General features: G+C 41.7%; 1 protein-coding gene across 4 annotated transcripts in view; it reads right to left on the reverse strand.

Moving 5' to 3' along the window:
• The window catches only part of caprin2 (caprin family member 2), a 119,592-nt gene that overhangs the window by 87,510 nt on the left and 17,202 nt on the right, over positions 1–14,880 (reverse strand). For all 4 annotated transcript variants that reach the window (XM_070900666.1, XM_070900665.1, XM_070900664.1 and 1 more), the window contains exons 9-13: positions 14,040–14,171; positions 9,862–9,943; positions 6,213–6,268; positions 4,223–4,330; positions 2,499–2,627 (exon numbers count right to left, since the gene is read on the reverse strand). In XM_070900666.1, coding sequence (XP_070756767.1) covers positions 2,499–2,627; positions 4,223–4,330; positions 6,213–6,268; positions 9,862–9,943; positions 14,040–14,171 — 507 coding nt within the window. The remainder of the gene's footprint in view (positions 1–2,498; positions 2,628–4,222; positions 4,331–6,212; positions 6,269–9,861; positions 9,944–14,039; positions 14,172–14,880) is intronic.

A 14,880-nucleotide genomic window follows, 5' to 3' on the forward strand; every position in this document is an offset into this window, starting at 1 on the left:
AATTCCTTCATCTAAAATCATTAATGTATATTGTAAATAGCTGGGGTCCCAGCACAGAGCCCTGCGGCACCCCACTAGTCACTGCCTGCCATTCTGAAAAGGACCCATTTTTCCCGACTGCTTCCTGTCTGCCAACCAGTTCTCTATCCACATCAGTACATTACCCCCTATACCATGTGCTTTAATTTTGCACACCAATCTCTTGTGCGGGACCTTGTCAAAAGCCTTTTGAAAGTCCAAATACACCACATCCACTGGTTCTCCCTTGTCCACTCTACCAGTTACATTCTCAAAAAATTCAAGATTCCCCTTTCATAAATCCATGCCAACTTGGACCGATCCCATTACTGCTTTCCAAATTTGCTGCTATTTCATCTTTAATAATTGATTCCAACATTTTCCCGCACTACCAATGTCTGGCTAACCGGTCTATAATTACCGGTTTTCTCTCCCTCCTTTCTTAAAAAGTAGTGTTACATTAGCTACCCTCCAGTCCTTAGGAATGGATCCAGAGTTGATAGATTGTTGGAAAATGATCACCAATGCATCCACTATTTCTAGGGCTACTTCCTTAAGTACTCTGGGATGCAGACTGAGGCACTGGGGATTTATCAACTTTCAATCCCATCAAATTTCCTAACAATTTCCCACCTAAGGATTTCCTTCAGTTCCTCCTTCTCACTAGACCCTCGGTCCCCTAGTATTTCCAGAAGGTTATTAGTGTCTTCCTTGGAGGAGACAGAACCAAAGTATTTGTTTAACTGGTCTGCCATTTTTGTTCCCCATTATAAATTCACCCAAATCTGACTGCAAGGGACCCAAGTTTGTTTTCAATAATCTTTTTCTCTTTACATATCTATAGGAACTTTTGCAGTCAGTTTTTATGTTCCCAGCAAGCTTCCTCATACTCTACTTTTTCCCCCCCTCCTAATTAAACCCTTTGTCCTCCTCTGTTGCATTACAAAATTCTCAGTCATCAGGCTTGCACTTCAGAACTAACTGTGCATTTAGCCAAGCTGTTCCAATACAGCTACACCACTAGCATCTAAATGGACAATGTGGGAAAACTGTCCAGGTCATGTTCTGTCCACAAAAAAAGACAGATCCAATGCAGCCAATTACTGCCCCATCAGTCTACTCTCAATCATCAGCAAACTGATAGCACTATCGACGACACCTTCCAAGTGGTAGGTATTCACCAATAACCTGCTCACTGATGCTCAGCTTGGGTTCTGCCAGGACCACTCAGCTCCAGACCTCATTACAGCCTTGGTCCAAACATAGCCAAGAGCTGAATTTTAGTTTTTTTTTTGGGGGGGGGGGGGAAAAAAAAAAAAGAGAAAAAGAGATAGAGTGACTGCCCTGGACATCAAGGAGCCCTAGTAAAATTGAAGTCAATGGGAATCAGGTGGAAAACTCCCCACTGGCTGGAGTTATACCTAGCTCAAAAGGAAGACGGTTGTAGTGGTTGGAGGTCAATCATCACAGTCCCAGGATATCACTAAGAGTTCCTCAGTGTAGTATCCTCAGCACAGTCATCTTCAGCTGCTTTAATGACCTTCCCTCCATTAAAAGATCAGATGTGGGGAGGGTTTGCTGATGATTGCAGTGTTCAGTTCTATTTGCAAATACTCATGAAACAGTCCGTGCAGCAAGATCTGGCTAACATTCAGGCTTGGGCTAAATTGCAAGTAATGTTTGTGCCATTAGAGAAAGTCTAATCACGTCCCCATGACATTCAATGCCATAACAAGAGTCAAATTCCCCCACCATCAACCAGAGGGTCACCACTGACCAGAAACTTAACTGAAACAGCCACAAATACCATGGCTACAAGAGGTCAGAGGCTGATATTCTGTGGTGAGTGACTCACCCAATTCCCCAAAGCCTATCAGCAAGGTAAAAGTCAGGTGTGTGATAGAATACTCTTCACTTGCCTGGATGACTGCCCCTCCACCACAAGAAGCTTGGACATCATGCAAGACAAAGCAGCCCACTTGACTGGCACTCCATCCACCACCTTAAACATTCACTCCCTCCACCACTGGCACACCATGTACCATCCAAAAGATATAGATTTCTGCTCATTTTTGCAGTCTAGTTTTAAGTAGAATTAGGCATTATCTACAATGGTTGTGACTTCATGTATTGCCCACTCATCCCAAACCACCAATTCTTTACAACTGCAACACCTTCAGATGACCTTGTTCAAAAACTAGTTGGGGAGCCAGTACCAAGCACTGCTTACTTGATGCTACCTTCTTGCAACTAACTTCCAGCTTGCAAACATTTATCATTGGAGCCAATTGAGTTTTCAAACATGTCTAAGTGATTAAAAACTATTCCTCGAATTGGACTACATGCCTGATGGTCATATGTGGCTCGAAGAGTTTGCTCAGTGCACCAAAGGTTTGCCAGACAGAGCTCAGACTATATACAAACTGAAGCTAATCTGGACTATTGTAGCATTTTTCTAGTCAAACCACAAAAGAACTCACCCGTTTGGTCTCAAGAGACTTGGGAGTTAGAGATTCAGTAATGGGTGTACCCGTAACAGGTGTACTCGTTTGGTACAACTGCGGTGGAGGAACGTACGCTTCACTTTCCGAATTGCGTGCAGCTGAAACCTAGGAAAGGAGTCAAGAGTCAAGACTAGCCATTTTAAACTACTTCAGTCTTCCATCACCATTTTGTTGGTCAACCAGTTTAGCTACTTCAGATCCAAACTTGTGGCTTTGTACCTTGAGCTTACTCACCTGGAGACAAATTACCATATTAAAACTTTAGCTTCAAAAGGCAAACTACAACATTTTTTTTCTATCCTAAAGCAGCACAGCAGTCAGTGACATTACCTCCTCCCTTTAGCAGAGTTACACATGCAAAAGTTATTGTGGGCAACTTATGCAGACATATTGGTCTCTAGCACAAAAGTGATTAGGAACCACACTGGAGTGCCAGTACAGATGAGCAACACGTATCCTGATCAGAACTGTGTGCCAATCAGCAATGGAGCCACATTTGTAATATTAAGTGCAGGTTTAGCATCCTAGCTTCAATGGGCTGGGGGCAAGGCAGCAGGAAGGGAGGAGGCAGCAGGAAGGGAGGAGAGAAGAAGTGAAAATGGGTTCAAAAGCATGTGCCATTTTGGAAATGCTGTTCCAAGATGGAATGCCTCAACAGACCCAAAAGCCTATTGAACAGCAGCTACTGGATTTAAGATAGAACATAATAGCAGTAGGCCATACAGCCCCTCAAGCCTGCTCCACCATTCAATATCATGGATGATAGACCTCAACTCTACTTTCCCACCCGATCTCCATATCCAGATTCTCCTAAACCCCAAAATCTATATATCAGCCTTAAAAAGTCTATTTTAGTCACGCTTACACTCAATGTTTCAAATAAACCAGCCTCCAGAATAACCTCCTTCCCATCTCACTCCAAAAGATGCCCAGTTAGTTAAGAGTTAAACATTGCATCAATGAGAACCTTAAAAAGGTTCTTCAAATATTTAGATACATGAAATATCAGGAAACAATACATGATCAAATGCCAGGAGGACACAAGCAGCTTGGACCATTTCATTTATGACAACCCACCCAAGGTTTATACAACAATCAACACTTTATTAAATTAACTGGAGGCAAGAACTTTACTAAATTCTCAAATGGTTTTCAGGTATAAACCATTAAACAATTTTTTTTTTTGGGGGGGGGGGGGAAAGGAGACAGAGACAGACATGAAACGGGAAAAAAAGCAATAAAATTGGTCTTGGCGTGCCAAGTGGCTTCCTTCCATCTTATCCCTTCCTTGAAATCACCAGGTCATCATGATACAGATGGAGTCCAAGCATAGAATTCTTCCTATAGAAGGGCAGCCATGGTGCTTTTCATGGGGTTTGGAGGCAAAATGTACTGAAGGCAATTCAGGCAATGAGACAATACCAAAATGAAAGTCATGTTACATCAAGCTTCAACTTACCAAGTGGGAAAGAAACATGTGTTCAAGACTAATACCGGTCTAGATCACAAGGGGATTGTATTGTTACATCCCTGGATTTTGTCATTGTGCTTATAAATACAACGCAAAGCAAGTCAGTCCCATAAAACTAGCATTCAGACAGTTTCTGGCAGCAAGTAATGCCACAACCAGAGACTATATCTACAGCAGTCAGGAATTTGTAACGGCAAGATGTGCAGGAAGATCAGTTAAGTTACCTTACCTGTGGCGTTTGCCCTGAGAGATCAGTTGTAGAACCAGATAACGAAGACTGGTCATCAGAACCTGAACTACCCCCAATATTGGAAAGGACACTCAATTCTGAAGCAGGCTGTGAAAGAAAGAGTGGAGACATTTATTCCTGTGGGCCTTTCAGGCAAGTAGGTGAGGGTGGGGAAAACAAAGTTCTCAGAAGTCCACCAAATGATTTTCTCCAAAACTGATGCCAACACTCTGGTCTGGATCAATAGTAGCAAGGGAACTGCAGAGACTGCTATAGCTCAACTTCCCACACCCTAGACAAGAACTCAGCATGCAAGTATCTGCTGTACATTTGCTATTTTCTTTTTACCAGGACAATTGACAGTTTTAAATTATTTTGTTGGAGGTACCCCAGCTCCCTTGGTACATGTACTATTTGCCAAGAGCGCGTTGCAGGTTAGAGTTTGTAGAATTTGATGTCTAGTCATATGCACAAGTGGTCATTGGGGAAGGCTGCTCAGCCATTTCCCCAAATACTGCTAAATACCAGAGCTGCTCCAACCAGGAAGGGACTTGGAGGGGGGTTGCAAAACAAGAGAATTGATGACAACCAGAGCTATTTGATCAGCTAAAACAAGTTGGGAAAAATAATTTCCTGTGGTTATAATTTAATTTTAAATTATGTCAGTGGCAGAAGCAAAATCCACAACGGATCTTCAAATATTTGAAGTTTTCCTTTCTCGAAAAAGGAAATGGGCAAAGGGTAGCAGAATGGGACACTGGGTAACTCCACAGGTACTACCAGATTGAAATGGTGCTGTTAAATTCTATAAATTGAAAGATACTAAGCCAGATGACAAGCTAATGTGACAGATTTATAATAGATTCATCTTAAAAACCAGGCATCATGAAGACAGTGTCCAATTCTAATACCAATCATTGGCAGTGCATTGAACAGAAGCAACTTTGAATTATAAATCAGTCACCTCCACTCTTACACAGAGCTAGAGTTTATAGTTGAGAACCTGCAGCTTCTTACAAATGGTAAATTGCACCTCAGCCTTGAGCTAATTTGAGTAAGTGTCTGGATTGACAGCAATTTACCAATTGTTAGCTGTGGTCAGAGAATCCAGCCAACAGGCACAAAGGGGGAATCAGGTTACACACAAACCTTTGAATAAGAGTTTGCTACTGCAGCCACCTTCAAAGTGCCAAGTTGGCAGTAGATCAAAAGTCCCAATAAAGTAGAGGGTCTCCAGTGAAGTCAAATCTCATCTTAAGTCAGTCAGTCAGTCATCTCCAGCAAGAGTTCATGCAATTTAATACTGTTCATTTCCAAATTAGAATCTTTTGATAGCTGCTCCAAAGATATAAATTGGATACAAGTACTTTTATGGCATGGTTGATGTTATGTATTGGTGTGTATCGTCCTGGTACCTTAAATGTAATGCAAGCACAATGCTACACCAGAGGGCGCTGTGGTGGGAAACTTGGAAGTACCTGCAACAGGCACTATAAAAGGCTGACCACCACACCTGAGGCGCACTCAGGAGCTGAACAATAAAGGACGAAGGTCACAGTAGTTAGATTAACACTAGTATGGAGTCAGTGATGTGTGCTACATACACCACAGTTGAGTTCAGTGCACCCAATTACCCACTGCTATATGCCATCTTGGAGAGCTTGTTGCAACAATTTAATGCAAAGTTTAAAACTAACACTCTCCTGAAGAGTTAACCTTCTCAGTGCTATTCTTCCTAAACAGAGTCAGGCTATTCCACTACAAAATCACAACTAAATCTAAATCTTGCCAGTATAAAGCCAGTCTTTCCAACACCATAGACATCAAACTAAAATTCCAACCCCCAATGCAGCAGTACAGAGTACCATAACCAGTAGCATGCACTTCAGAGTTAAATCAGCAAAGATTTGGAACAAGTGTCACTGAAGCCTCTAATGCAAGTTCTCAATCCCCTTTTACACTTCTAGCTAAGCGTAAAGTTAGTTCTTACCTTCAATGGGGATGGAACCATTTCAGTCTTGTTTTGCTGCTTCTGTTCTTTTGGAGCTAAATCAAGAAAAACCCCTGTTAAAACTGGCACAAAGGACAACAGACCAGGAATGCTATGCAATACACAAATGGCAAGCCCATTTTAGTTGTTAATAGTGAGCAAATGTAACACTGCTATTCAAGAAAGGGAGAAAAAACAGGGACCCAAGGCCAGTTAGCCCGACATCAGTTGTCAGGAAAATATTGGAACCCATTGTTAAGGAAGTGGCATCAGGGCACTTAAATCATAACATGATTCAGCAGCGTCAACATGGTTTTATGAAAGGGAAAGAGTGTTTGACAAATTTATTAGAGTTTTGAGGATGTAGCCAGCAGGGTGGATAAAGGGGAACCAGTGAATATAGTATATTTGGATTCCCAAAAGGTGCCACATAAAAGGTTATTACATAAGATAAGGGCTCATGTGGTTGGGGGTAACAGTAGCAGGGTTAGAGGATTGATTAAAAACAGAAAACAGTAAGGATAAATAAGCCTTTTTCAGGTTGGTAGGCTAACTGGTGGGGTGCTGTGAGGATCAATGCTGAGGCCTCAGCTATTTACAATTTTACATTAGTGACCTAGATGAAGGGACTGAGTGTAATGTATTTAAGTTTGTTAATGACAAAGCTAGGTGGGACAAGAAGCTGCAAATGGATATAGGCAAAGTGGCAGATAGAGCATGATGTAGGGAAATGTGAGGTTTGTCATTGGTAGGAAGAATAGAAACAATTTTTGAAAAAATGGTGAGAAAGTGTTAGTGTTCAGAGAGACTTGGGTGTCCTCATGCAAGGAACACAAAAGCAAGCATGCAGGTACAGCAAGCAATAAGGAAGGCAAATGTCATTTATTACAAGGGGGTTGGAGTGCAAGAGTAAAGAAGTTTTGCTACAATTGTACAAGATCTTAGAGACCACACCTGGAGTACTGGGCACTGTTTTGGTCTCCTTATCGAAAGAAGGATACACTTGCCTTGGAGACAGTACAAAAGGTTCACTAGATTGATTCCTGGGATGAGAGGCTTGTTCTATGATGTGTGTGTAGAATGGGCCTATACTCTAGTTATGAGATGTGATCTAATTGAAAACATACAAGATTCTGAAGGGGATTGACAGGGTAGATGCTGAGAGGTTATTTCCCCTGGCTGGATGTCTAAACTAGGGGGTACAGTCTCAGGATAAGGGGTCAGCCATTTAAGATGGAGATGATGAATTTCTTCATTGAGGGTTGTGAATCTATTGAATTTTCTGCCCCAGACTGCTGTGGATGCAGAGTCAGAGTATATGCAAGGCCAAGAGATAGATTTTTGGATTCTAGGGTAATCAAAGGATATGGAGATCAGATAGGAAAGTGGAGTTGGTCAAAGATCAGCCATGATCTTATTGAATGGTGGAGCAGGCTCAAAAGGGCCTTATGCCCTCCTCTTATTTCTTATGTTCTTATGAGCCAAGGGCCAAAGGGGAGGGGAGGAAAGCAATGCCAAATTTCATCTGTACACTAGACTGGGGCACTGTACTGAGCAAGTGCTGCACTGTCAGATACCAACTTTCAAAGGAGACGTTAAATTGTATGAACTGACTGCCCTTGGGTGGATGTGAAGGATCCCATGGCACTTGATTCTCCGTGCCCGGTCCCATTTGTGTCCCTCAACCACCACTAAAAACCAATTATCTGACTGCTATTTATAGGGCCCTGCTGTGCATAAATTGACTGACATTTTCGAAAAGACTACACTTCAAAAGTACTTCCTTGGCTGTAAAGCGTTGGTTATGGAGGTCATGAAAGGCATGATGTAATGCAATTTCTTTCCCCCCCAGCATTGAAAACATTATATGCTGGGCACAGAAGCAATGCAGTACAATGTAACCACTGACTTGTGCAGTTATTGGAGCTACAATTCTGACTAAAAGGAATACAATTTGACTGCTTGAAGCCTGCTTCAAATATTTGGAGTGCAGGAATGAAAATTCACCATCAATACCCAATGCTCCATTAGGTTTGAGAATTTAACCTCATTGTACACAACAAGCAACAAGTCCTCGAGTTGCATCAGTATGTCATTTTGAAGGAAACGAGGCCATTTTTAGTGAAGTCCAGAAATACTACATTGTAATCCAATGCATTTTCCTTCAGAGTGCTCAAGGTCAAGAATAAGAGTACTACTGTTCAGTTTCAAAAGACAGTACAAAATGCACATTTTAGATGAGAAAAGTTATCCTGACCCATTTCCTATCAGTCAGCCTTACCATCATGCTACAAAGATGAACTTCAAAATAGTATCTTTGGAATACAATACCTTTAATATTGTAAAAAAAGGTGCTTCACAGGAACGTTAACAAAATTTGACAGCCACAAGATATTAGGCTTGGTCAGAGGCAGGTTTAAAAAAGGAGTGGTGAGGAAATGTAATGCATGGGGAAAAAATGGATTCCAATCAGAAGGAAATAGAAGGGGGTGACCAAAAGCTTAGTCAAAATGGGGTGTTTTAAGGTGGTTCTAAAAAGAGAGCGCAATGGAGAGGAGAATTCTAAAGCATGCAGCCATGGTGGCAAAAGATACAGCCACCAATGGTGGGGTGAAGGGATATCCACAAGAGGCCAGTCAGGGAAATGGAGAGTTCAGGAAGTGGGGGTGGATGGAGTTGGAAATAGGGAAGGGTTAACCCATTGAGTTTTAAACAAAATATTACAAATAGGCCATTGGAACCCATGAGTAAAGACTGGATTTACACCAAGCTACTTGCACATCAAGTATCTGATCTTTCTGCAAAGAGCCATACAGTTGTACTTGGGCTCCAAGTATTCTGAACAAACAATCCCATATACCAAGTATTGACTACAGCACAAGTACAAAACCCACATCCCACAGTATCACCCCAGTCACATGGGAATCAGCAGCCAAAGCTCAAGTCAGCAAATTCATCATCTCGTCCTCATCTCTAGCTATGCACCTTGTGGCAAGCAGCAATTAATGGAGATGCAGGAGTAGGAACCAGTCAACTTTTCTTCCTGTTTATGGTTTAATATCAGAAGCCAGCCTCCCAATTATACCTTGGTAATACAGACTGAGGTTGATTTGTCTGATCAGGTCAAGAGGGCAGAAAACCAGACCCACATAATTGATTTGAACACCAATTAAACTGCATCCACCAACCTGAAAGCAGCAGTGGCATTTTGTTCCAAGAAATTGTGCTGTTCCTACACAAAACAGACAGGCTCAAAGATTCATAAAAACATGGGAGGCTACTAGATTGTATGCTGAGCAGCTTATGGACACTCAGTAAAACAGCAGACAATGCCAGTGCTCAAATACAATCCTTCTGCTTTTTCCAAACTCTTGAATTTACATCTTTTGCAAATGCACAATTTCTTGATGCCAGAAATCTACTGCTTTTAGCACAAGCCAAGTAGAAAGAGTGTTAAGTCTTCAAGTTATTTAATTTTTTTTTATAAACAGGATGCCTTACTCCAAAGCTCTTGTAACTGGTCTTAAAACCCAGCTCAAGATTTAACCACATAGGAGTGCAGCTTCAGATCAGAATTGGTGTATGCCAATTACCTTGCAGTTTAGCAGTGGCCCTTCAGAAGGAGGGAGAGAAAGAAAAAGCCTCATACCTGCATTATTGAACGATAATATGGCAGCCTTCTGTGATCGGACAGCACTTTGTGAGGGAGCCTCAGAATCCAACATAGAATCCTAGAGTTTAATTTAAAAAATTGTTCCTCAATTTCAGTTTTCAAATAGTTACAAGAGCTCACCTACTGACAATACTTCTGTATTTGAGCTACTGAAATCTACTTACACTACCAAGTGAACAAGTAAAGGAAAATCAAGTCTTAGAATGCAAGAATAGACACAAGTTTTGGTCATCCATCTCAAAAAAGGACTATTTCTGGTCACTCAAGACAGAATGACTTGGTCAGAATGATTCCAGGGCCATTATGGATAGACAGGGGAACAAAGATTAATCTTATTGGCTGGGGCTTTAAAAGTTTTTTTTAATAAATAGAAAGCAAGCAACTGTTATTTTGCAGCAAACAAGAGAACAACTAGACAAACAAGAGGAAAACTGGTAGAACAATGGATTGACCATTGAAGGCAGTGCCAGAGACAAGAGACCAAACCACAAGTGAAACCTTGATGAATGTAGAAGGATACAGCACAGAAGGTGGTCATTCAGCCCATTGTCCCCATACAGACTTGGTTGGGGGGGGGGGGGGGGGGGAGAAAAAGAGAAAGAATGTCCTAGTACTTCAATTAGTCTCAATCCTCTGCCCTTGTCCCATAGCCCTGTAATTATTTCCCTTCCAGTATTTATCCAATTCCCTTTTGAATTTTCAACCACCATCCTCTCAGGCAGTGCATTCCAGATGCAAACAACTCACTTAAAAAGTTGTCTCTAGTTCTTTTATCACATTAAAATGTGTCTTCTGGATACCAGCCCTTCTGCCACTAAAGTTTGTTTACTCTATCAAAACCCTTCATGATTTAGAACATCTCTATCAAATCTCCTCTTAACCCTTTGTTCTGGAGAACAACTTCTCCACATAACTAAAGTCCCTCATCCCTGGTACCAGTATTCTAGCAAGTCTCCTGCACCTGCTGCAAGGACTTGATAATGTGTGGTTCCCAGAATTGAACACAATACTCCAGCCAAGTCCTAACCAGTGTTTTATAAAGGTTTAGCATGCATAACTTGCTTTTGAATAGATGTCTATTAATTAAGCCAAAGATCCCATATGCTTCAACCACCTTAACTTGTTCTGCCACCTCCAATGATTTGCATACACATACCCCCAGGTATCTTCTTGCATCCCCTTTCAAATTGTACCATTTAGTTTGTGTTCCCTCTCCTCATTCTTCCAGCCAAAATGCATCACTTTGCACTTCACTGCATTAAATTTCATCTGCCATGTGTCTACCCATTTCACCAGTTTATGTCCTTCTGAAGTCTGTTACTAGCCTCTGTTTATTACATTTCCATGTTTCGTCATCTGCATTATGCCCTGTCCAGGTTAATATACAAAGAGCAATAGTCCAGTGATCCTACTACAAACCCTTAGAAACATAGAAAGTGTGGCCATTTGGCCCTTCGAACCTGCAGCACCATTCAATATCATGCAACTTCAGTACCCCATTCCTGCTTTTTCTCCATACCCCTTTAGCCATAAGGGCCACATCTAACTCCCTTTTGAATATATCTAACGAACTGGCTTCAACAACTCTGGTAGAGAATTCCACAGGTTCACAATTCTGAGTGAAGAAGTTTCTCCTCATCTCGGTCCTAAATGGCTTACCACTTATCCTTAGATTGTGACCCTGGTTCTGGACTTCCAACATCGGGAACATTCTTCCTGCATCTAACCTGTCCAATCCTGTCAGAATTTTATATGTTGTTTCTAGGAGATCCCCTCATTCTTCTAAATTCCAGTGAACATAAGCCTAGTCAATCTAATCTTTCTTCATAAGTCAGTCCTGCCATCTCAGGAATCAGTCTGGTGAACCTTTGCTGCACTCCCTCAATAGCAAGAATGTCCTTCCTCAGATTAGGAGACCAAAACAGCACACAATTCTCAAGGTGTGGTCTCACCAAGGCCCTGTACAACTGCAACAAGACCTCCCTGCTCCTATACTCAAATCCCCTCCATGAAGGCCAGCATGCCATTTGCCACCTTTACCACCTGCATGCCTACCTTCAATGTACCATGACACCCAGGTCTTGTTGCACCTCCCCTTTTACTAATCGGTCACCATTCAGATAATAATCTGCCTTCCTGTTTTTGCCACCAAAGTGGATAACCTCACACTGATCCACATTATGCTGCATTTGCCCATTCACCTAACCTGTCCAAAGTCCTCCTGCAGCCTCCTTGCAGCTTGCACAGCCACCCAGCTTAGTGTCATCTGTAAACTTGATATTACATTCAATTCCTTAGTCTAAATTAATGTATATTGTAAATAGCTGGGGTCCCAGCACTGAACCCTGTGGTACCCAACTAGTCACTGCCTGCCAATCGGAGAAGGATCTGTTTAATCCCACTCTGCTTCCTGTCTGCCAACCAGTTCTCTATCCATGTCAATACATTACCCCCAATACCATGTGTCTTAATTTTGCACACTAATCTCATGGGACCTTGTCAAAAGCTTTATTGAAAGTCCAAATACACCACATCCACTGGTTCTCCCTTATCCACTACTATACATCCTCAAAATTCTAGGTGTCATGCATGATTTCCCCTTCATAAATCCATGCTGACTTGGACCAATCATGTCACTGTTTTCCAAATGCACCATTACATCTTTAATAATTGATTCCAACATTTTCCCTACTACCATCAGGCTAACCAGTCTATAATTCCCAGTTTTCTCTCTCCTTTAAAAGTGGGGTTACATTAGCTACCCTCCAGTCCATAGGAACGGAACCATAGTCTATAGAATGTTGGAAAATGATCACCAATGCATCCACTATTTCTGGGGCCACTTAAGTAGTCTGTATCCCAGAGTATCAGGCCCTGGGGATTTATCAGCCTTCAGTCCCTTCAATTTCCCCACCACCATTTCCTGGCTAAGGATTTCCCTCAGTTCACCTTTTGAGGCCCTCGGTCCTAGTATTTTTGGGAGGTTACTCTCGTCTTCCTTAGTGAAGACAGAAGCAAAGTATTTGGTCAATTGGTCTGCCATTTCCTTGTTCCCCATTATGAATTCACCCAATTCTGACTGCAAGGGACCTACATTAGTCTTCACTAATCTTTCTCTTCACATATCTATAGAGGCTTCTGCAGTCAGTTTTTATGTTCCCTGCAAGCTTACTCAATCTATTTTTCCCCCTCCTAATTAAACCCTGCGTCCTCCTCTGCCAATTCTAAATTTCAGCCAGTTTATATACCTCTTTCTTGGATTTAACACTTTCCCTAATTTCCCTTGTTAGCCACGGTTGAGCCACCTTCCCTTTACTCTTACACCACACCAGGATGTACAATTGTTGTAGTTCATCCATGTGAACTTTAAATGTCTGCCATTGCCTATCCACCATCAACCCTTCAAGTATCATTCTCAAGTCTATTCTTGCCAATTCACATCTCATACTGTCAATTCACATCTCATTCTTTAAGTTCAGGACCCTAATCTCTGAATTAACTGTCACTCCATCTTAATGAAGAATTATGGTCACTCTTCCCCAAGGGGCCTTGCACAACCAGATTGCTAATTAATCCTCATTACACAAGACCCAATCTAGGATGGCCTGCTCTCTAGTTGGTTTTGGCATATTTGTCAAGAAAACCATCCTTATACACTCCAGGAAATCTTCCTCCATAGTGTTGCTACCAGTTTGGTTAGCCCAATCTATATGTAGATTAAAGTCACCCATGATAACTGCTGTACCCTTATTGCACACATCCCTAATTTCCCATTTGATGCCATCCCCAACCTCCCTACTACTGCTTGGTGGTCTGTACACAACTCCCACTAATGTTTTCTGCCCTTGTGTTCTGCAGCTCTACCCACCCTGGGAAAGGGGAGAGAAAGGAAAGACTGTACATTTCCTTCTAGTCTTAAAAAACATTCACTACTCTCTGCATTCTGTCCCTTTGCCAATTTCCCCCCCATGCTGCCTCTTTAATCCCATGGGCTTTAATTTATCAAATGCCTTTTGAAAGCCCATATACAACAACCACACCATCCTAATCAATCCTCAGTTACAAAGTAGTAACATATGAAAGGAAAATCCAACCGGAGACTTGAAAATCACAGAACACTGGGACAGGAATTTATAATGTGCAAAACAACATACCTGAATGAAATGACACGTCCCTTGTATCTGGGACATCAGGTCTTGAAGCTTTTGCCTCCTGAGTTCTGGATCCTTTGGCAGTGACGAGGTGGAGCAAAATTCTGCAGCAGCCTGCTGCACCACCTTTGACACCTAAAGATTTAACAGTCATGCCAGATCAGTTCTGCATAAAATTCACACTTGGGACATCTGCTGCTTGAGAAAGCAGGCACAGCATCTTGGAGCAAATGACTGCCAATGCTACAATTAACCAGTATTTGCCAGACAAGGACAATCATGCAGCTAGTGTATTTTAATCCTCAAATTGCCAGGACATCTGTACCAAACAGGATTTGAAGTAACTAATGCTTTAGATCAACTCAAGTTCCAATTAGTAAAACTGGAAAGTTTGACAACCTGATCATTGGTTCATCAGCATGTGTGGCAATTTTGTTTTAAATATAGAAGTGACTTCAAGACAAGAATTGGACATTATTGTACATTTGCCATAAGTTTGACAATTCTACTTTCCCAGTTACGATATAGTTACAAGTTTTTCCTCAATAGTTTTGTCACAGCTGGTCCCATTTTGATCTCCCACTAGTTACTCAGTCACTTATTCCCACCAGGTGTACTAGATCAGAAAATGCACCCTGGATACACAAACAGCATAATTATCCTGCTCATCAAACCAAACATACTAGAAATGAAGGCTTGAATCCAACATGGACCCCAGCACCTTGTCTGTAGGTAGAGTACTTTGTCTTCTAGTGTTTCTAGAAGCAAGGTGAACTTGCCCAAGTAAGTACAGCACATAAGGAGGTCATCCAGAACCTTGTGTTGCCAATAGCTACTGAGTTTC

This window comes from Pristiophorus japonicus, chromosome 15, assembly GCF_044704955.1.
Source record: "Pristiophorus japonicus isolate sPriJap1 chromosome 15, sPriJap1.hap1, whole genome shotgun sequence".
Classification (NCBI taxonomy): Eukaryota; Metazoa; Chordata; class Chondrichthyes; family Pristiophoridae; genus Pristiophorus; species Pristiophorus japonicus.